General features: G+C 46.9%; 1 protein-coding gene across 1 annotated transcript; it reads right to left on the reverse strand.

Annotated features, from left to right (window-relative positions):
- Window positions 1-754: 754 nt before the first annotated feature.
- ippk (inositol 1,3,4,5,6-pentakisphosphate 2-kinase) lies at window positions 755-22,791 on the reverse strand. Its single transcript, XM_071337010.1, has 14 exons — window positions 21,939-22,791; window positions 21,425-21,484; window positions 20,801-20,896; window positions 20,243-20,309; window positions 19,216-19,337; window positions 16,291-16,380; window positions 13,931-13,989; window positions 13,292-13,364; window positions 10,697-10,825; window positions 5,419-5,551; window positions 4,241-4,376; window positions 2,720-2,822; window positions 2,423-2,502; window positions 755-2,155 (listed from the first exon to the last, which is right to left on the reverse strand). The coding sequence occupies exons 1-14, from the start codon at window positions 22,017-22,019 to the stop codon at window positions 1,915-1,917; spliced, it is 1,470 nt and encodes a 489-aa protein (XP_071193111.1). The 5' UTR covers window positions 22,020-22,791; the 3' UTR covers window positions 755-1,914.
- Window positions 22,792-24,333: the final 1,542 nt, after the last annotated feature.

Here is a 24,333-nt window from a genome sequence, read left to right on the forward strand (position 1 = left end):
AGGAGACACCCTTTAGATACTACTACCCCCCCCCCCCCCCTCACTGGAGGAGACACCCTTTAGAAACTACCCCCCCCCCCCTCACTGGAGGAGACACCCTTTAGATACTACTACCCCCCCCCCCCTCACTGGAGGAGACACCCTTTAGAAACTACCCCCCCCCCCCTCACTGGAGGAGACACCCTTTAGATACTACTACCCCCCCCCCTCACTGGAGGAGACACCCTTTAGATACTACTACCCCCCCCCCCCCCTCACTGGAGGAGACACCCTTTAGATACTACTACCCCCCCCCCCCCCCTCACTGGAGGAGACACCCTTTAGATACTACTACCCACCCCCCCCCCCCCCCTCACTGGAGGAGACACCCTTTAGATACTACTACCCACCCCCCCCCCCCTCACTGGAGGAGACACCCTTTAGATACTACTACTACCCCCCCCCCCCTCACTGGAGGAGACACCCTTTAGATACTACTACCCCCCCCCCTCACTGGAGGAGACACCCTTTAGATACTACTACCCCCCCCCCCCACCTCACTGGAGGAGACACCCTTTAGATACTACTACCCCCCCCCCCCCTCACTGGAGGAGACACCCTTTAGATACTACTACCCCCCCCCCCCCCCCTCACTGGAGGAGACACCCTTTAGATACTACTAACCCCCCCCCCCCCCCCCTCACTGGAGGAGACACCCTTTAGATACTACTACCCCCCCCCCCCCCCCCCCCTCACTGGAGGAGACACCCTTTAGATACTACTACTACCCCCCCCCCCCCCCCTCGCTGGGGGAGAGGCTGGGTGAACTGGCATCCTGTTCTCTGATTAGTGCACCACTTTTGACCAGAGCCTTGTGGACTACATAGGGAACCGTTTCTGTTCCAACCTCCAGCCATCACACACACACACACACACACACACCACTTCTGAAAAGCTGGGCAATGTGCTAAAAACACACCACAAGCAACTATTAGCATGTGAATGAAAACACGACCAGCGCTGGTTCTGTTAGCGCTGCGTAGCGTCAACACTTTAGTCCCAACGGGCTCCGTTGTACCTCTGGGGTGCATGAAGTCTTTCCTCATTGTCCTGCTTCCTTCTCAACGTTTTCAGAGGGCCATGAGGAGGAGAGCATTGGGGAAGAAGTTCCTAGGAAGTTAGATCTACTGAAATGCTCTCGTCCTCCCTTCCCTCTGATGTGTTGAGATGGAGGCTGGGCGAGACGAGATGGAGGCTGGGCGAGACGAGATGGAGGCTGGGCGAGACGAGATGGAGGCTGGGCGAGACGAGATGGAGGCTGGGCGAGACGAGATGGAGGCTGGGCGAGACGAGATGGAGGCTGGGCGAGGCGAGATGGAGGCTGGGCGAGAGTAGCCTAGGAATCAGGGGATCCAAGGAAAGACTTGATGTATCCCTGGTCTCTCAGAGCCTCGCACCATGAGATGTCACTTCCTGGTATGAGCTTCAGAAGACCCCGGTGTCATATGTGCCACCATAGGCTGCTTCCCAAATGGCACCCTGCTCCCTACATAGTGCACTACCTTTGACCAAGGCCCCAAGGGAATAAGGTGCCATTTGGTACACAACCATAATCAATGCCTTCAAAACACCCTTCTTCACCCCAGCCCACCGTTTCCTAAACTCAGGTTATATAATATGGCAAATCTTTAGTTTTAAAGGATGTTTCCCAGTTCAGTTCATTCAATCTTTGCTCTATCAGTTCCACAGCAGCGTTCAGTCTGGGGTTAGGGTACGGGGGAGGGAGGGGTTAGGGTACAGGGGTTAGGGGAGGGAGGGGTTAGGGTACAGGGAGGGAGGGGTTAGGGTACGGGGGAGGGAGGGGTTAGGGTACAGGGACAGCAGAGGGAGTGTGTTGATAACACCAAGCGGGAGGCCAGACAGCAGAGGGAGTGGTTAAACAGGATGGAACACCAGAGTACAGTCCTCTCCTTCTCTGTCCCAGCCCAGGAAGACACTCTGATTGGCTAGTTCCTGGTTGTTGGGCAGGGTGCTTCTCAGGTAGTGGTTGACTATCTTGGAGTCCAGTCTGCTCTGGTGAGGAATGCTCTCGTAGGGTTTAGGGTCCAGGTCTAGGATGGACACGGAGTAGGTGAAGCGAGGCTTCGAAGGCTGGATCTCCAGGCTCTGGTCCAACCTGTAGGTAGTACACAGGGGGAGAAGAATGAGGGTCTGCTCCACGTTGGCAGTACACAGGGGAGAAGAATGAGGATCTGCTCCACGTTGGCAGTACACAGGGGGAGAAGAATGAGGGTCTGCTCCACGTTGGCAGTATATAGTAGTGACTGGTTACCCTGGGAACCAGTCTGTTTGTGCTAACAGTACAAGGAGTGGACTGTAGCCCTAAAGAGGCACACGGTAGGTAAGAAAAGGACAACTAGATAGAATTTAACTAGGTCCTCACCCGTCCTCCTCCCCACAGGTTGCTATGGTGATCATGATAGAGCAGTCCTTGGCTGTCATGGCAACTCTGTACTGGTGGACCTGATGAGAAGCAGCCATATTAGACAAATAAAGCTTTAAAAAATATATATTTAAAATCCACTTTATTAGACAAGACTACATCCATTTCAAAATGGGGAACAACAAGCACTAAAGCCCTAAGGCAATATAATGTATATTTATGAGGCCGTGTGTAAATAATGCAGTTTTTTTTTACCATCCACTTCAATACTGTAGGTTTTACAGAGAGGATTCTCACCTTCCCGACCGCGTACTCGACAGAGCCATCGTCTTCAGTTGGACACTTCTGGATCTTCTCCAGGAAGCTCTGGCTGTACGGACCGTCTATCTGAAGGCTACTTCTACAGGAAAACAGTCGGTCTTAAGAAAAGAAAAACTACTCTTTTGGTATTTCTTTCATTCGTCCCAAAAATGTTTTAAGATATATGTAACTTTGGAAGCACAGCCGGCATTTATATCCCAACTGAAAAGAAACCAAACGGGGGGGGGCCAAACCATTCAGATGCTACAGACATTTGTGAGAAGACCCATTTTTTTTTTTGATGTCTCATGGTCTGACATGGACACCCCTTCAAATTAGTGGATTCGGCTATGTCAGCTGACAGGTGTATGCAATCTCCATAGACAAACATTGGCAGTAGAACAGCCTTACTGAAGAGCTCAGTGACTTTCAACGTGGCACCGTCATAGGATGTCACCTTTCCAACAAGTCAGTTCGTCAAATTTCTGCCCTGCTAGATCTGCCCCCGGTCAACTGTAAATGCTGTTATTGTTCAGTGGAAACGTCTAGGAGCAACAACGGCTCAGCCGCGAAGTGGCAGGCCACACAAGCTCACAGAATGGTACCACTGAGAGCTGAAGTGCATAAGAATTGTCTGTCCTCGGTTGCAACACTCACTACAGTTCCAAACTGCCTCTGGAAGCAACGTCAGCACAAGAACTGTTCATCGGGAGCTTCATGAAATGGGTTTCCTTGGCAGAGCAGCCGCACACAAGCCTAAAATCACCATGCACAATGCCAAGCGTCGGCTGGAGTGGTGTAACGCTCGCTGCTATTGGACTTTGGAGCAGTGGAAATTAGTTCTCTGGAGTGATGAATCACGCTTCACCATTTGGCAGTCCGACAGACGAATCTGGGTTTGGCGGATGCCAGGAGAACGCTACCTGCCCGAATGCATAGTGCCAACTGTAAAGTTTGGTGGAGGAAGAATAATTGAATAATGTTTTTCATGGGTTCAGGCCCCTTAGTTCCAGTGAAGGGAAATCTTAACTCTACAGCATACAATTACATTCTAGTGGTATGTATACCTAGGTGATTACACGCCATCTAGTGGTATACCTAGGTGATTACACGCCATCTAGTGGTATACCTAGGTTATTACACGCCATCTAGTGGTATACCTAGGTTATTACACGCCATCTAGTGGTATACCTAGGTTATTACACGCCATCTAGTGGTATACCTAGGTTATTACACGCCATCTAGTGGTATACCTAGGTTATTACACGCCATCTAGTGGTATACCTAGGTTATTACACGCCATCTAGTGGTATACCTAGGTTATTACACGCCATCTAGTGGTATACCTAGGTTATTACACGCCATCTAGTGGTATACCTAGGTTATTACACGCCATCTAGTGGTATACCTAGGTTATTACACGCCATCTAGTGGTATACCTAGGTTATTACACGCCAAATGTGTTGACATTAGTTATTCAGAACTGAAACCCCTGAATAACAGTATTGTGGTTCTCACCTCTCTTTAGGAAAGTCCTGTAGATGCTGCTCCACTCGTTTAAACAGGGGGTTTAACCCCTCAATGTCTAAACTATCCAGCATCTGAGTCCCCAGGATTTTGTCCAGGACACAATCTTTGGGTAGGCAGTGGTTAGCTGGGGGAAAAAAATACAAATTCTTTAAGGTTTGTTTGTTGGTTTTAGTTATTCTTATGAAAACGTCAAACTACACTGAACAAAAAATATAAAATGTAACATATAAAGTGTTGGTTCCATGTTTCATTTACTGAAATAAAAATATCCCTGAAATGTTCCATACGCACAAAAAGCTTATTTCGCTCAAGTGTGTTTACATCCCTGTTAGTGAGCATTTCTCCTTTGCCAAGATAATTCAGCCACCTGACACAGGTGTGGCATATCAAGAAGCATGATCATTACAAAGGTGCACCTTGTGCTGGGGACAATAAAAGGCCACTAAAATGTGCAGTTGTCACAACACAATGCCACAGATGTCTCAAGATTAGAGGGAGAGTGCAATTGGCATGCTGACTGCAGGAATGTCCACCAGAGCGGTTACCAAATAATTGAATGTTAATTTCTCTATAATAATTCTCCTCCAACGTAGTTTTAGAGAATTTGGCAGTACGTCCAACGGACCTCACAACCACCGACCACGTGTATGGCGTCGTGTGGGCGAGCGGTTTGCTGATGTCAACAGAGTGCCCCATGGTCACGGTCTGGTTTATGGTACGGTCAGACATAAAGCTACGGACACTTTCAGGGTATCTGTGACCAACAGATGCATATCTGTATCCCAGTCATGTGAAATCGATTGATTAGGGCCTTAATGAATTTCTTTAAATTGACTGATTTCCTTATATGTACTGTAACTCAGTAAAATATTGGAAATTGTTGCATATTGGGTTTATATTTTGGTTCAGTATATTTTGGTAACACATTCAGTATAATTAAGCAATAAGGCACGAAGGGGTGTGGTATATGGCCAATATACCACGGCTAAGGGCTGTTCTTATGCACGACGCAACGTTACAGCAATACAAATGTTGTGGTATACGGTTTAATATACCACGGCTGTCAGCCAATCAGCATTCAGGGCTCGAACCACCCGGGTTTATAATGCTTTATAAAACTTGTTAAAAGCATGCATGAGCCTTTTTAAATTCTCCCCGTCTCTCACTGTTGCGTAGCAGGTCCCGGTGCAGGAGGCTGGCCTCACACCTCGCTCTGCCCTCAGACAGGTGAGTCTTCCTGGAATCCCAGGAACTCAACAGGGCACTCACGATCACCTGGATCAACTCATTCAGAACCACCTGGGGGTTTAAACAGAGAGTTACAGGAAAGGAGGACAGAACATTAAGACTGTGTCACAAATGGCATGCAATTCTCTATGTGGTGCACTACTTTTGACCAGGGCCCAGAGGGAATAGGGTACAATTTGACCAGGGCCCAGAGGGAATAGGGTACCATTTGACCAGGGCCCAGAGGGAATAGGGTACCATTTGACCAGGGCCCAGAGGGAATAGGGTACCATTTGACCAGGGCCCAGAGGGAATAGGGTACAATTTGACCAGGGCCCAGAGGGAATAGGGTACAATTTGACCAGGGCCCAGAGGGAATAGGGTACCATTTGACCAGGGCCCATAGGGAATAGGGTACCATTTGACCAGGGCCCAGAGGGAACAGGGTACCATTTGACCAGGGCCCAGAGGGAATAGGGTACCATTTGACCAGGGCCCAGAGGGAATAGGGTACCATTTGACCAGGGCCCAGAGGGAATAGGGTACCATTTGACCAGGGCCCAGAGGGAATAGGGTACCATTTGACCAGGGCCCAGAGGGAATAGGGTACCATTTGACCAGGGCCCAGAGGGAATAGGGTACCATTTGACCAGGGCCCAGAGGGAATAGGGTACAATTTGACCAGGGCCCAGAGGGAATAGGGTACAATTTGACCAGGGCCCAGAGGGAATAGGGTACCATTTGACCAGGGCCCATAGGGAATAGGGTACCATTTGACCAGGGCCCAGAGGGAACAGGGTACCATTTGACCAGGGCCCAGAGGGAATAGGGTACCATTTGACCAGGGCCCAGAGGGAATAGGGTACCATTTGACCAGGGCCCAGAGGGAATAGGGTACCATTTGACCAGGGCCCAGAGGGAATAGGGTACCATTTGACCAGGGCCCAGAGGGAATAGGGTACCATTTGACCAGGGCTCAGAGGGAATAGGGTACCATTTGACCAGGGCCCAGAGGGAATAGGGTACCATTTGACCAGGGCCCAGAGGGAATAGGGTACCATTTGACCAGGCTTTACAGTAACCCGGCCTCGGCCCCAGAGAGCTTTACAGTAACCCGGCCCCGGCCCCAGAGAGCTTTACAGTAACCCGGCCCCAGAGAGCTTTACAGTAACCTGGCCCCAGAGAGCTTTTAGTAACCCGGCCCCAGAGAGCTTTACAGTAACCCGGCCCCAGAGAGCTTTACAGTAACCCGGCCCCAGAGAGCTTTACAGTAACCCGGCCCCAGAGAGCTTTACAGTAACCCGGCCCCAGAGAGCTTTACAGTAACCCGGCCCCAGAGAGCTTTACAGTAACCCGGCCCCAGAGAGCTTTACAGTAACCCGGCCTGTCTGGAACAATGAATGCGCGCAAAATGGCGAGAGAGGAAGTGCATTTTTAGCACACTCCCATTGTTGGACCGGGGCATCCCTGCAGCCTATTCAGTGGATTAGTCCACTGAGACCGGGGCATCCCTGCAGGCCCATTCAATGGATTAGTCCACTGAGACCGGGGCATCCCTGCAGCCCATTCAGTGGATTAGTCCACTGAGACCGGGGCATCCCTGCAGCCCATTCAATGGATTAGTCCACTGAGACCGGGGCATCCCTGCAGCCCATTCAATGGATTAGTCCACTGAGACCGGGGCATCCCTGCAGCCTATTCAGTGGATTAGTCCACTGAGACCGGGGCATCCCTGCAGGCCCATTCAGTGGATTAGTCCACTGAGACCGGGGCATCCCTGCAGGCCCATTCAATGGATTAGTCCACTGAGACCGGGGCATCCCTGCAGGCCCATTCAATGGATTAGTCCACTGAGACCGGGGCATCCCTGCAGGCCCATTCAATGGATTAGTCCACTGAGACCGGGGCATCCCTGCAGGCCCATTCAATGGATTAGTCCACTGAGACCGGGGCATCCCTGCAGGCCCATTCAATGGATTAGTCCACTGAGACCGGGGCATCCCTGCAGGCCCATTCAATGGATTAGTCCACTGAGACCGGGGCATCCCTGCAGCCTATTCAATGGATTAGTCCACTGAGACCGGGGCATCCCTGCAGGCCCATTCAATGGATTAGTCCACTGAGACCGGGGCATCCCTGCAGCCCATTCAATGGATTAGTCCACTGAGACCGGGGCATCCCTGCAGGCCCATTCAATGGATTAGTCCACTGAGACCGGGGCATCCCTGCAGCCTGTTCAGTGGATTAGTCCACTGAGACCGGGGCATCCCTGCAGGCCCGTTCAGTGGATTAGTCCACTGAGACCGGGGCATCCCTGCAGGCCCATTCAGTGGATTAGTCCACTGAGACCGGGGCATCCCTGCAGGCCCATTCAATGGATTAGTCCACTGAGACCGGGGCATCCCTGCAGGCCCATTCAATGGATTAGTCCACTGAGACCGGGGCATCCCTGCAGCCTATTCAATGGATTAGTCCACTGAGACCGGGGCATCCCTGCAGGCCCATTCAATGGATTAGTCCACTGAGACCGGGGCATCCCTGCAGGCCCATTCAATGGATTAGTCCACTGAGACCGGGGCATCCCTGCAGGCCCATTCAATGGATTAGTCCACTGAGACCGGGGCATCCCTGCAGGCCCATTCAATGGATTAGTCCACTGAGACCGGGGCATCCCTGCAGGCCCATTCAATGGATTAGTCCACTGAGACCGGGGCATCCCTGCAGGCCCATTCAATGGATTAGTCCACTGAGACCGGGGCATCCCTGCAGGCCCATTCAATGGATTAGTCCACTGAGACCGGGGCATCCCTGCAGGCCCATTCAATGGATTAGTCCACTGAGACCGGGGCATCCCTGCAGGCCCATTCAATGGATTAGTCCACTGAGACCGGGGCATCCCTGCAGGCCATTCAATGGATTAGTCCACTGAGACCGGGGCATCCCTGCAGGCCATTCAATGGATTAGTCCACTGAGACCGGGGCATCCCTGCAGGCCCATTCAATGGATTAGTCCACTGAGACCGGGGCATCCCTGCAGGCCATTCAATGGATTAGTCCACTGAGACTGAGGATCAACAGTGTGTTCCAGTTTCCGCCAGTATCCAGCAACTTCCCACAGCCATTATAGAGGAGTGGGACAACATTCCACAAGCCACAACCAACAGGCTGATCAACTCTATGTGAAGGAGATGTGTCGCGCTGCATGAGGCTAATGGTGGTCACACCAGATACTGACTGGTTTTCTGATCCACGCCCCTACCTTTTTGGTTTTAAGGCATCTGTGACCAACATATGAATATCTTTATTCCCAGTCATGTGAAATACAGAGTTTAGGGCCTAATGAATTCATTACAATTGACTGATTTTCTTATATGAACTGTAACTCAGTTAAATTGTTACGTTTCTATTTTTGTCCGGTATAGAAGTTACTTATAGATTTGTATCATTTAGGATATAGATTGAATTTAAGATAAAAACATGACAATGACTGAGATAAACTATTATAAATTAAAATGAAACTGTTCCACCAAAACGTACAAAATGAAGATCAGAACTGGCATGCAAGTCGGTAGAAAATTGTAAGATAAATTGTCACTCCAAATGGAAAAGGTTGTCGACCCCCTGGTGTAGCCTATTGTCTGCAACTTTGAGATTGTAACAGCATAATCTGGGAAGGCCAGCTGCGAGAGGGAGGGGGTCAGAAACAGCTTTATTTATTTTGGTTAGGCTAATCTTGATCTCTGGCTCCCTCGAGTCTTGTGTGTTTGTCTTAATTACTTAACCAAACAACGTGCTTAAAGCATCAGACAAGCTCGTTACAGAAAGTTGATTTGATTAAAAACACACAGGGTGTGAACATATATGGAAAAAATACACGTTTAAACATTTCGAACCAACGAAGAAAAGACTACTCTCGGTCGAACAAGATTATTTGCTGTCGGGGACAGCCCTAACCAAATTGCACCCTATTCCCCATGTCAGGGGTATTCAACTTTGACCCTACGAGGGATAGAGCCTGCTGGTTTTCTGTTCCACCTGATCATTAAATTGGACCCACCTGGTGTCCCCAGGTCTAAAATCAGTCCCTGATTAGAGGGGAACCTGGTGTCCCAGGTCTAAATCAGTCCCTGATTAGAGGGGAACCTGGTGTCCCCAGGTCTAAATCAGTCCCCGAATAGAGGGGAACCTGGTGTCCCCAGGTCTAAAATCAGTCCCCGAATAGAGGGGAACCTGGTGTCCCCAGGTCTAAAATCAGTCCCCGATTAGAGGGGAACCTGGTGTCCCCAGGTCTAAAATCAGTCCCCGATTAGAGGGGAACCTGGTGTCCCCAGGTCTAAAATCAGTCCCCGATTAGAGGGGAACCTGGTGTCCCCAGGTCTAAAATCAGTCCCCGATTAGAGGGGAACCTGGTGTCCCCAGGTCTAAAATCAGTCCCCGATTAGAGGGGAACCTGGTGTCCCCAGGTCTAAAATCAGTCCCCGATTAGAGGGGAACCTGGTGTCCCCAGGTCTAAAATCAGTCCCCGATTAGAGGGGAACCTGGTGTCCCCAGGTCTAAAATCAGTCCCCGATTAGAGGGGAACCTGGTGTCCCCAGGTCTAAAATCAGTCCCCGATTAGAGGGGAACCTGGTGTCCCCAGGTCTAAAATCAGTCCCCGATTAGAGGGGAACCTGGTGTCCCCAGGTCTAAAATCAGTCCCCGATTAGAGGGGAACCTGGTGTCCCCAGGTCTAAAATCAGTCCCCGATTAGAGGGGAACCTGGTGTCCCCAGGTCTAAAATCAGTCCCCGATTAGAGGGGAACCTGGTGTCCCCAGGTCTAAAATCAGTCCCCGATTAGAGGGGAACCTGGTGTCCCCAGGTCTAAATCAGTCCCCGATTAGAGGGGAACCTGGTGTCCCCAGGTCTAAATCAGTCCCCGATTAGAGGGGAACCTGGTGTCCCCAGGTCTAAATCAGTCCCCGATTAGAGGGGAACCTGGTGTCCCCAGGTCTAAATCAGTCCCCGATTAGAGGGGAACCTGGTGTCCCCAGGTCTAAATCAGTCCCCGATTAGAGGGGAACCTGGTGTCCCCAGGTCTAAATCAGTCCCCGATTAGAGGGGAACAAGGGAAACGCAGCGGAACTAGCTGAGGTCCAGAGTTGAGTTTGAGAACCCTCTGGGCTTTGGTCAAAAGTAGTACACTATACAAGGTGTCATTTAGGACGCAGGATACCAACCTTACTGGACTGGTGTCCGTTCATAAGGCTGCCATTGGGGAGGAAGTATGGCCGTAGATGCTGAGCCAATTCATCTAGGTCCTGTAACACGTCTGCATCATCCTTACAGCTGTAGATACACTCTCCACCCTGGATAGAGAGACAGGTTTAATAACCCTGACAGCTAGAGATCCAGTCTGGATAGAGAGACAAGGTTGATAACCCTGACAGCTATATATCCAGTCTGGATAGAGACAGGTTTAATAACCCTGACAGCTATAGATCCAGTCTGGATAGAGAGACAGATTTAATAACCCTGACAGCTAAAGATCCAGTCTGGATAGAGAGACAGGTTTAATAACCCTGACAGCTATAGATCCAGTCTGGATAGAGAGACAGGGTTGATAACCCTGACAGCTAGAGATCCAGTCTGGATAGAGAGACAGGTTTAATAACCCTGACAGCTATAGATCTAGTCTGGATAGAGACAGGTTTAATAACCCTGACAGCTATAGATCTAGTCTGGATAGAGAGACAGGTTTAATAACCCTGACAGCTATAGATCTAGTCTGGATAGAGAGACAGGTTTAATAACCCTGACAGCTATAGATCTAGTCTGGATAGAGAGACAGGTTTAATAACCCTGACAGCTAGAGATCCAGTCTGGATAGAGACAGGTTTAATAACCCTGACAGCTAGAGATCCAGTCTGGATAGAGAGACAGGTTTAATAACCCTGACAGCTATAGATCCAGTCTGGATAGAGAGACAGGTTTAATAACCCTGACAGCTATAGATCCAGTCTGGATAGAGACAGGTTTAATAACCCTGACAGCTAGAGATCTAGTCTGGATAGAGAGACAGGTTTAATAACCCTGACAGCTATAGATCTAGTCTGGATAGAGACAGGTTTAATAACCCTGACAGCTATAGATCTAGTCTGGATAGAGAGACAGGTTTAATAACCCTGACAGCTATAGATCTAGTCTAGATAGAGAGACAGGTTTAATAACCCTGACAGCTATAGATCTAGTCTGGATAGAGAGACAGGTTTAATAACCCTGACAGCTAGAGATCCAGTCTGGATAGAGACAGGTTTAATAACCCTGACAGCTAGAGATCCAGTCTGGATAGAGAGACAGGTTTAATAACCCTGACAGCTATAGATCCAGTCTGGATAGAGAGACAGGTTTAATAACCCTGACAGCTATAGATCCAGTCTGGATAGAGAGACAGGTTTAATAACCCTGACAGCTATAGATCCAGTCTGGATAGAGACAGGTTTAATAACCCTGACAGCTATAGATCTAGTCTGGATAGAGAGACAGGTTTAATAACCCTGACAGCTATAGATCCAGTCTGGATAGAGACAGGTTTAATAACCCTGACAGCTATAGATCCAGTCTGGATAGAGACAGACAGGTTTAATAACCCTGACAACTATAGATCCAGTCTGGATAGAGAGACAGGTTTAATAACCCTGACAGCTATAGATCCAGTCTGGATAGAGAGACAGGTTTAATAACCCTGACAGCTATAGATCCAGTCTGGATAGAGAGACAGGTTTAATAACCCTGACAGCTATAGATCCAGTCTGGATAGAGAGACAGGTTTAATAACCCTGACAGCTATAGATCCAGTCTGGATAGAGAGACAGGTTTAATAACCCTGACAGCTATAGATCCAGTCTGGATAGAGAGACAGGTTTAATAACCCTGACAGCTATAGGTTTAATAACCCTGACAGCTATAGATCCAGTCTGGATAGAGAGACAGGTTTAATAACCCTGACAGCTATAGATCCAGTCTGGATAGAGAGACAGGTTTAATAACCCTGACAGCTATAGATCCAGTCTGGATAGAGACAGACATGGTTTAATAACCCTGACAGCTATAGATCCAGTCTGGATAGAGAGACAGGTTTAATAACCCTGACAGCTATAGATCCAGTCTGGATAGAGAGACAGGTTTAATAACCCTGACAGCTATAGATCCAGTCTGGATAGAGAGACAGGTTTAATAACCCTGACAGCTATAGATCCAGTCTGGATAGAGAGACAGGTTTAATAACCCTGACAGCTATAGATCCAGTCTGGATAGAGAGACAGGTTTAATAACCCTGACAGCTATAGATCCAGTCTGGATAGAGAGACAGGTTTAATAACCCTGACAGCTATAGATCCAGTCTGGATAGAGAGACAGGTTTAATAACCCTGACAGCTATAGATCCAGTCTGGATAGAGAGACAGGTTTAATAACCCTGACAGCTATAGATCCAGTCTGGATAGAGAGACAGGTTTAATAACCCTGACAGCTATAGATCCAGTCTGGATAGAGAGACAGGTTTAATAACCCTGACAGCTATAGATCCAGTCTGGATAGAGAGACAGGTTTAATAACCCTGACAGCTATAGATCCAGTCTGGATAGAGAGACAGGTTTAATAACCCTGACAGCTATAGATCCAGTCTGGATAGAGAGACAGGTTTAATAACCCTGACAGCTATAGATCCAGTCTGGATAGAGAGACAGGTGAGAGTGAAGTAATACATTGTGTAATACAGCGAGAGGACTTCTGTTGCAGAATGAGTACAACGGGTGTACCGCAGAGATACATACCTTGAAGATTTTAAAGTTGTTTTGAGGTTCCTCTATCAAGTGCTTGATGGCTAAGGACATTCTCTGTTTGTTCCTAAAGCAGAGAGAGATTCAGGCTGAGTATACACGGCTCTTTAGTCACGTGCTGTGGAATCATATACAAAACTAGAGCACAGCAGCAAGATGTGTGACCTGTTGCCACGAGAAAAGGGCAACCAGTGAAGAACAAACACCATTGTAAATACAACCAATATTTATTTTATTTTCCCTTTTGTACTTTAACTATTTGCACATCGTTACAACACCAATATATAGACATACGATGTGAAAGGTCTTTATTATTTTGGAACTTTTGTGAGTGTCATTTTTTTATTGTTAATGATCCATTTCACTTGTTTTGGAAATGTAAACATATGTTTCCCATGCCAATAGAGCCCCTTGAATTGATAACTGGGGCAGGTGAAGTGTACTGTTCCTTACCCTGAGAACAGGTCCAAGGGACAGTGATAACTGGGGCAGGTGAAGTGTACTGTTCCTTACCCTGAGAACAGGTCCAAGGGACAGTGATAACTGGGGCAGGTGAAGTGTACTGTTCCTTACCCTGAGAACAGGTCCAAGGGACAGTGATAACTGGGGCAGGTGAAGTGTACTGTTACTTACCCTGAGAACAGGTCCAAGGGACAGTAGCGGCTCAGCCGTTTCCACTTTCCATGGGCCAACTGTTGAGTTAGAGAGAAGAGCACAAGAGTCAGTCCATCTGTCTCCACCCGGTGCAGTTCTCCAGTCTCACCACCAGGGGGCAGACACTGATCATAACACTCAACTTTCACAATAACAAAATGCCTGGCTCCTAGTAGATGTCCTAAACCCCTGTCTATTCTCTGGTGCCTGGCTCCTAGTAGATGTGTCCTAAACCCCTGTCTATTCTCTGGTGCCTGGCTCCTAGTAGATGTGTCCTAAACCCCTGTCTATTCTCTGGTGCCTGGCTCCTAGTAGATGTCCTAAACCCCTGTCTATTCTCTGGTGCCTGGCTCCTAGTAGATGTGTCCTAAACCCCTGTCTATTCTCTGGTGCCTGGCTCCTAGTAGATGTCCTAAACCCCTGTCTATTCTCTGGTGCCTGGCTCCTAGTAGATGTGTCCTAAACCCCTGTCTATTCTCTGGTGCCTGGCTCCTAGTAGATGTGTCCTAAACCCCTGTCTATTCTCTGGTGCCTGGCTCCTAGTAGATGTCCTAAACCCCTGTCTATTCTCTGGTGCCTGGCCCCTAGTAGATGTGTCCTAAACCCCTGTCTATTCTCTGGTGCCTGGCTCCTAGTAGATGTCCTAAACCCCTGTCTATTCTCTGGTGCCTGGCTCCTAGTAGATGTGTCCTAAACCCCTGTCTATTCTCTGGTGCCTGGCACCTAGTAGATGTGTCCTAAACCCCTGTCTATTCTCTGGTGCCTGGCTCCTAGTAGATGTGTCCTAAACCCCTGTCTATTCTCTGGTGCCTGGCTCCTAGTAGATGTCCTAAACCCCTGTCTATTCTCTGGTGCCTGGCTCCTAGTAGATGTGTCCTAAACCCCTGTCTATTCTCTGGTGCCTGGCTCCTAGTAGATGTGTCCTAAACCCCTGTCTATTCTCTGGTGCCTGGCTCCTAGTAGATGTGTCCTAAACCCCTGTCTATTCTCTGGTGCCTGGCTCCTAGTAGATGTGTCCTAAACCCCTGTCTATTCTCTGGTGCCTGGCTCCTAGTAGATGTGTCCTAAACCCCTGTCTATTCTCTGGTGCCTGGCTCCTAGTAGATGTGTCCTAAACCCCTGTCTATTCTCTGGTGCCTGGCTCCTAGTAGATGTGTCCTAAACCCCTGTCTATTCTCTGGTGCCTGGCTCCTAGTATATGTGTCCTAAACCCCTGTCTATTCTCTGGTGCCTGGCTCCTAGTAGATGTCCTAAACCCCTGTCTATTCTCTGGTGCCTGGCTCCTAGTAGATGTCCTAAACCCCTGTCTATTCTCTGGTGCCTGGCTCCTAGTAGATGTGTCCTAAACCCCTGTCTATTCTCTGGTGCCTGGCTCCTAGTAGATGTGTCCTAAACCCCTGTCTATTCTCTGGTGCCTGGCTCCTAGTAGATGTGTCCTAAACCCCTGTCTATTCTCTGGTGCCTGGCTCCTAGTAGATGTGTCCTAAACCCCTGTCTATTCTCTGGTGCCTGGCTCCTAGTAGTGCCTGGCTCCTAGTAGATGTGTCCTAAACCCCTGTCTATTCTCTGGTGCCTGGCTCCTAGTAGATGTGTCCTAAACCCCTGTCTATTCTCTGGTGCCTGGCTCCTAGTAGATGTGTCCTAAACCCCTGTCTATTCTCTGGTGCCTGGCTCCTAGTAGATGTGTCCTAAACCCCTGTCTATTCTCTGGTGCCTGGCTCCTAGTAGATGTGTCCTAAACCCCTGTCTATTCTCTGGTGCCTGGCTCCTAGTAGATGTGTCCTAAACCCCTGTCTATTCTCTGGTGCCTGGCTCCTAGTATATGTGTCCTAAACCCCTGTCTATTCTCTGGTGCCTGGCTCCTAGTAGATGTCCTAAACCCCTGTCTATTCTCTGGTGCCTGGCTCCTAGTAGATGTCCTAAACCCCTGTCTATTCTCTGGTGCCTGGCCCCTAGTAGATGTGTCCTAAACCCCTGTCTATTCTCTGGTGCCTGGCTCCTAGTAGATGTGTCCTAAACCCCTGTCTATTCTCTGGTGCCTGGCTCCTAGTAGATGTGTCCTAAACCCCTGTCTATTCTCTGGTGCCTGGCTCCTAGTAGATGTGTCCTAAACCCCTGTCTATTCTCTGGTGCCTGGCTCCTAGTAGATGTGTCCTAAACCCCTGTCTATTCTCTGGTATAGTCAAAAGGACCAGTCAAATGAAGCGGATGTTGTGCTCTGTTCTATTTGTTTAGGTAATGTACACGTCATTTCTCATTGAAGAAAGCCTCAAGGTCGTCTAACCAATGTAGTACAACAGGTTTACTCCAGTATCATTCCCAAAACAATATGAACTCACCTTAAAATGTTGATGCATACAGAAGCGGCACACCTTGTTTTTGATTTCCTTCGTAACGTGTCTAGAGGACGGCAGAAATCCACATTTGGGCTGTAAAACACAAGACCAGAAGTGAGTCACTGTGGCTCCGAGTTGATTAACTGATTTCAACAAAACGGCTCTTTTTTTTTTTAAAGCTAAAAAACACACTTATCCCTTCATCCCTTGACTTCTAAAACCCATGACTTCTGACTCATCCTTCCATTAATCCTGTATTCAGTAACCCAGGTCCTAACCTTTTCCTTATAATAGGAGTATCATCACATTTGTCTTTTCACGGTCTGTGTATATTTAAATACTCTGTCAAGTTTATATAATCTGTTTATTTAATCATTGTTTAACCAGGAATGTAAATTGGGTTTTCAAAACCAGTTCTACTGTGTTCCTCACTGAGCAGTAACTTCCTACTCTTCTACACCTGTACCTCCATCCTTAAATTTATAAAAAAGGGGAGATGACCGAGGCTGTCCCAAACGGTCGGTCTCTCTCCCTCTCAAAAGTTTGGAGACACTTAGAAATGTCCTTGTGTTTGAAAGAAAAACACGTTTTTTTGTCCATTAAAATAACATCAAATTGATCAGAAATACAGTGTAGACATTGTTAATGTTGTAAATGACTATTGTAGCTGGAAACGGCAGATTTTTAATGGAATATCTACATAGGCTTACAGAGGCCCATTATCAGCAACCATCACTCCTGTGTTCCAATGGCACGTTGTGTTAGCTAATCCAAGTTCATAATTTTAAAAGGCTAATTGATCATTAGAAAACTCTTTTGCAATGATGTTAGCACAGCTGAAAACTGTTGTTCTGATTAAAGAAGCAATAAAACTGGCCATCTTTAGACTAGTTGAGTATCTGGAGCATCAGCATTTGTGGGTTCGATTACAGGCTCAAAAATGGACAGAAACAAAGTACTTTCTTCTGAAACTCATCAGTCTATTCTTGTTCTGAGAAATGAAGGCTACTCCATGTGAGAAAATGCCAAGAAACTGAAGATCTGGTACAACGCTGTGTACTACTCCCTTCACAGAACAGCGCAAACTGTCTCTAACCAGAATAGAAAGAGGAGTGAGAGGCCCCGGTGCACAACTGAGCAAGAGGATAAGTACAGTAGAGAGTCTAGTTTGAGAAATAGACGCCTCACGAGTCCTCAACTGGCAGATTCATTAAATAGTACCCGCAAAACATCAGTCTCAACGTCAACAGTGAAGAGGCGACTCCGGGACGCTGGCCTTCTAGGCTCCAGATCAGGGGTGTCAAACATACGGCCCGCGGGCCGGAACCGGCCCCCAAGGAGGTTCGATCAGGCCCGCAGGATAATTTGAAAGTGGAAAAAATGCATAAAAGACATGGAATTAATATTTTTAATTCGCTGCAATTCATGGATTATCCGCTAAGGGGCGCACTCTTTCCATCAGAGTAGAAGACAAGCCGCATCACTGAGACAGACTGAAAACAGCAGACGGTATCAATGCGCCATCTGCTGCTTGTTACGACGTTGTTAATACCTTGGTCTCTACCTCTCCGCTACACCCTCATTAGCCAAAATGTCGTTATCCAAACGGAGAAAAGTAGATAAGGAGTGTAGAATTTTCAAAGAAAAATGGACCACGTCCTATTTATTTACAGAGATGCACGGAAAACCTTCGTGCTTGGTGTGTTTGCAACAAGTTTCGGTATTGAAGGAATATAATATTCGACGCCACTACGAGACTCATCACAGCGAAAAATATGACGGCTTGCAAGGACAACTGAGAAGAGATAAGATTAACGAATTGCTGGCGGGTCTGAGGAAACAGCAGTCAACTTTCATCCAGAGCCGAGAAGTCAGTGAAGCAGCGGTAAAAGCCAGCTACCTAATTGCTAGCGAAATAGCATTAGCATCGAAGCCGTATTCCGACGGTGACTTTGTTAAACGATGCATGATGAAGGCGGCTGAACTTGTGCAAACGAGAGTGTCCAATCAGGCCCGCGTGTGGTTTGAGTAAAAAATAAAATGAACTCAGTATACTTTAAAATGACTCAAATCAAATTGAAACAAACAATTTGTAGATTGTGCCCAGCTCGCTAATAATCACCAGAATGAAAGCTAGACATAGAAAATTCCCAGAACGATGGATAGAGAACAATTCAGTTTCCAATTTTGATGTAGAGGAAATGAAACAAATTTTCAATGCGGCCCTCCAGACCTCACTGAAGACCGAATGCGGCCCCCAGGGCAAGATGAGTTTGACACCCCTGCTCCAGATACTGAACTAGCCTAAAGGGCAGTTTTATTGCTTCTTTAATCAGAACAACAGTTTTCAGCTGTGCTAACATCATTGCAAAATGGTTTTCTAATGATCAATTAGCCTTTTAAAATTATAAACTTGGATTAGCTAACACAACGTGCCATTGGAACACAGGAGTGATGGTTGCTGATAATGGGCCTCTGTAGATATTCCATAAAAAATCTGCCGTTTCCAGCTACAATAGTCATTTACAACATTAACAATGTCTACACTGTATTTCTGATCAATTTGATGTTATTTTAATGGACAAAAAAATTATATTTTTTTCCCCTTCAAAAACAAGGATTTCTAAGTGACCCCAAACTTTTGAACAGTCGTGTGTGTGCTACTTTTTACCAGGGCCCATAGACTGTACCTTTATCTCTATAGAGAGAGGACTGAGACTGTACCTTAATCTCTATAGAGAGAGGACTGAGACTGTACCTTTATCTCTATAGAGAGAGGACTGAGACTGTACCTTTATCTCTATAGAGAGAGGACTGAGACTGTACCTTAATCGCTATAGAGAGAGGACTGAGACTGTACCTTAATCTCTATAGAGAGAGGACTGAGACTGTACCTTAATCGCTATAGAGAGAGGACTGAGACTGTACCTTAATCTCTATACAGAGAGGAGGTCTGTGTTCTCTGCTGCAGCAGCAGGAGAGCTGGGTGAGGTTCGGCAGACACAAGGCACATCCACTCAACGTATCCATCACTTTGTCACAGCGAGACTCTGCCATGACACGGAACACACAGACAGATGGGTTGTTATAACACATTCACGACAACTTAAGGTCACAGACATTTGGTGCCCGTTTTCCCCAGACACATTAAGCCTAGTTCTGAACTAAAACAGAGAATCTCCTTTGAGACTGATTTTTAATCCCTGACTAGGATCACCTGTGTCTGGGAACTGGGCCTTGATGTGTAGGTTTTAACTGTAGGCATAAAGAAGGCAGTCCTCATAATGATTCAATAAACACAAAGCACTTAAGAATTCCATTTAGGTTCTCACCAGACACACAGACTGTAGATTCCATTACCTATAGATAGCATTCTGTCACCACTAACTTCACACACACGACAAGTCCCCCTACCCCAACGGAAAGTCCACACGCACAAGTCCAAACACACACACGTCCAAACACACACACGTCCAAACACACACACGTCCAAACACACACACGTCCAAACACACACACGCCCAAACACACACACGCCCAAACACACACACGCACAAACACACACACGCACAAACACACACACGCACAAACACACACACGCACACGCCCAAACACACACACGCACACGCCCAAACACGCACACGCCCAAACACACACACGCCCAAACACACACACGCACACGCCCAAACACACACACGCCCAAACACACACACGCCCAAACACACACACGCACACGCCCAAACACACACACGCCCAAACACACACACGCACACGCACACGCCCAAACACACACACACACACGCACACACGTCCGCACAGACACACGTCCGCACAGACACACGTCCCACAGCTTAGTCTGCTGATATATTCCACAACAACACAAGGAAATGTGATGTGTCATATTTCATGACAACCTGAAGATGCCAAACCCTGACAACTAAAAGACAACACGTACCTGGCCTTTCCTGCTGAACCTTCAATGACAACTGTCGGACAAAGTCCAGCGGGAGCTTCACAGCCTCCTACACAAACAACAATGTATTGATTGAAATGCATCTATAGCATATACTATCACACAATAATGTATTGATTGAAATGTACCTATAGCATATACTTTCACACAATAATGTATTGATTGAAATGTACCTATAGCATATACTATCACACAATAATGTATTGATTGAAATGTACCTATAGCATATACTATCACACAATAATGTATTGATTGAAATGTACCTATAGCATATACTATCACACAATAATGTATTGATTAAAATGTACCTATAGCATATACTATCACACAATAATGTATTGATTAAAATGTATCTATAGCATATATCAGCTGTATCAGGGAACAGAACTGACCGTGACCTTTCAACTGCATTTGATAACATGTGGCAAAGAACTGTCTTTTAACCAAACAGTTCAATCTCATAACATATTGGGGAAAAGGCACCATGCAATCTACAACAATATGGTTATCACAGAAGAAGTATATATATATATATCTCACTCCGTTGTGGACGAATTTCTCCCCCAGTAGTGGCTTCATGACATTTTGACTATAGTCAACTATGTTCTGTATGTGGCGGAACGCTTGTTCTGTTGTCTGGAAGAGAAGAAACAGACCGTGAAGAGAAATTAGGTTTTCTGTGACAATCCTGGAGTTTTTCAGAGCGCTGTGTAAATGCAATGCTTGTGTTTGTGCCTTCACTTGCTTGGTTGACACAAGCGGTCAATGAAAGCCATTTAACCCTAAACTGGACCTTTTGAGGGCCTTACACAAGTAATGTACAGATCTGGGATCAGCTAACCCCTCCCACAATCCTAACCTTTAGTGGGGGGAAAAAATACTAAACTGACCAAAGATCAGAATATGGTGGCAACGTCACCTTACTCCGCCTTGCCTGGCTCCCACAAATGTTGATTTTCCAAAACCGAAATCCCCCCAAAAAAATTCCTTTTAAATGATCACATGAAACCCAACCAATACAGGGAGTTGGATTGAGTTGTTGATTAACCATAATAAAAAAGACACTAAACGGTTCACAGAATAAACCAATCTGACAGGTTATGGTTGTAATTGTTATGGAAAAAAAGAAGTCAACTGATGGGACACAGGAAAAGATTTTCTAACCTTATGCGAGTTTTCGGCATCTTCTGTAGAATACTTCAGGAGCCGAAGGACTCTGGCGTGCTGGATAGGAGGAGTGTTGAAAAATATCAGCATGGGAAATCATTTTAAAAGAAGGTACCTAAATATAAATAAGTTGGTGTGAGAGTCATTTGCTGTAACTCATGTGATAACTCAGCAAGGTTAAAGTTAGCTAGCTAGCTTGCTACCGTAAATACATTGCTAGTTTGATTTCCAAGGCACTAAATGTGGCTAACGTTAGCTACGACGCTAGCTTGATGTTTGGTAGCTAGCAGCTGGTGTGGGAAAAAATACCACGATAATCAGATGACTCCTAGCCAAACAATCTAGTGACAAGTAAAATAAACAATATTCTACTTTCCACTGTTCTGCTTTTACAGACCTGGACGGCGCCAGACAACCTGACCAGCTAGCTAATATATTAGCTACCAAGCTAGTTAGTAGCATATGCTAGCTACCAAGATTTTCGCTACTGACCTAACATTAGCTAGCTCACCTGGACATTAGAAACCACTAGGCTTTTGTTGCCCTCTCCGTGGTATTTCCATTCGTTCTCGTCCATTTTGTCCAGTTCCATAACAGAACTGTACGTCCTAGGCAACTTAATATATATGGCCTATTAACTCCAGCAACGTTGCCAGGCCAACACACAAGTTCTGAAGCTAAAACAATAATTTTAAGCTACTGACACCAAAGAACTATTGCTTTCTGGAGGATGTCCCGCCCACTCTCATCATATTGGCCAGATGTTTTTAGATGCAATTTTCATTGGATACTTCAGCCAGACGTAACGGAACTCGCTTGAGGATATTTTCTGCAGCCAATCCAAAGAGGATGGAAAAGTGTTGCCAATCGCACGTGTTATTCTAATGACAGTGCCCCAAGAGAATGTGTCTGCGATCTAAGATACGATACATGACTAAAAGTATGTGGACAACTATGTGGACAACTGCTAGTCGAACATCTCATTCCGAAAATTATGGGCGTTAATATGGAGTTGTCCCCCCTTTGCTGCTATAACAGCCTCCACACTTCTGTGAAGGCTTTCCACTAGATGTTGAAACATTGCTGCGACCACAAGAGCAATAGTGAGGTCGGGCACTGATGTTATGCGATTAGGCACGGCTCGCAGTCGGCGTTACAATTAATCCCAAAGGTGTTCAAGTTCTTCCACACCGATCGCGACAAACCATTTCTGTATGGACCTCGCTTGGTGTATGGGGGCATTGTGCTGAAATAGGAAAGGGCCTTCCCCAAACTGTTTCCACACAATTGGAAGCTGTGACGATCCTCCCATTCCGTCTGCCGAATTCTTACTCTTTGCTCTTGTTTTCCCCAATAGGATGTCGGTGGGCGGAGCCCGGAGTGTCGTCAGCAAAATGGGACACACCTAGGCTTGTTTGTTTTGGCACCTCTCAACACCCCTCATTATCACCATCTATGCACGCAACTACTCACTTACACATACACTATTGCCAATTGTATATAGTGTACTTCAGTTAATAAATATATTTTTGTTATTACTTGATCTCTGTGTTTTTGTTACAGGCTACAAGCCGGTTAGTGACAAGTGGGGGCTCGTCCGGGATAATAATGAGGGTTTCTAGACATTTTGTTGCATTATGATGGGTTGACGCTAATTGGGATGTGCCAACAATTTAGAACTTTTAAAAAGGGCTGATAAACAGACTCATGTTGAGTTTGCGCAAGAGTTATCTTCGCAACCGGCTAACGATGTTACAAAGAAATCTGTCACTACTTTTCCTGTGATCCGTTACGGGTTGACCCCACATTAGAAGAGTTGCGTGACCAAATTGTGCCTGTGGAACAGTTCGAAGATGTCGCCCATGGCTATTTTCTCCAGGATATATGTCCTGAAAAGGAAGAGGGTGCCTCGTAGTAGTTGTTTTGTAGGGGGAGGCTATTAGTCAGGTTATGGTACAAGTTATGTTTTGTGAGTTGGCGTTACAAACTTCCCACAACGATGTTGCTGGACATCTGGGCGTGAAGAGAACCTACAGTCGCATACTGAAACATTTATTTTGGCCTAAGTTAAAGAGGGATGTTTGTGCGTTCATCGACCTGTCACAACTGTCAATTAACAGGGTAAACCTAATCACGTTATTAAGCCAGTACCGCTGTTTCCTAGTCCCGTGCTCAGCCAACGTTTTGAGTATCTGATTATTGACTGTGTTGGCCCTCTGCCTCGCTCTAAGAATGGTAGTAGTTACCTGTTCACTGTGATGTCAGACCACTAGGTTTCCTGCTGCCTATCCTCTCCGGTCTATCACGACTAAGTCTGTGCTAAACTGTGTCAAAGCTTTTATTTCGCTGTTTGGAATCCCTTAAGGTTATTCAGAGTGACCAAGGTTCTGATTTTACCACTAATCTGTTATTTTTTTCAGATTCTCCAACGGCTCCATATTAAACACGATTTGTCTAGCGCCTATCGCGCGCAGAGTCAAGGAGCGTTGGAGCGTTTCCATCAAACACTTAAGTCTTTGTTGAGAGCTTATTGTACGGCGATGGATAAGGATTAGGAGTGTGGGTTGCCGTGTTTACTGTTAGCCACCAGCGAGGTTTCACAGGAGAGCACAGGTTTCAGTCCAAATGACGAGGTGTTCGGACATAGTGTGCGTGGGCTTCTAGCGGTGCTCCAGGATGTCTGAAAGTCTCCCAAGTCACCTCAGTCCCTGTTATCTTCTGTGTGTGATTTCCGGCGACGCCTGTACGTCGCTGGTGAGATGGCTTAAAGAGAAGCTTTCATCTTCCCAGGGGAGGTTGAAAAGAATATTTGATCGCCGAGCTGAGCCTCATCGCTTTAGTCCAGGTGACCATGTTCTTGCTCGGCTGCAAATTGTTGGATCTCCTTTTCAAGCCAAGTTTCAAGG

Source organism: Salvelinus alpinus, chromosome 12, assembly GCF_045679555.1.
Source record: "Salvelinus alpinus chromosome 12, SLU_Salpinus.1, whole genome shotgun sequence".
Taxonomy (NCBI): domain Eukaryota; kingdom Metazoa; phylum Chordata; class Actinopteri; order Salmoniformes; family Salmonidae; genus Salvelinus; species Salvelinus alpinus.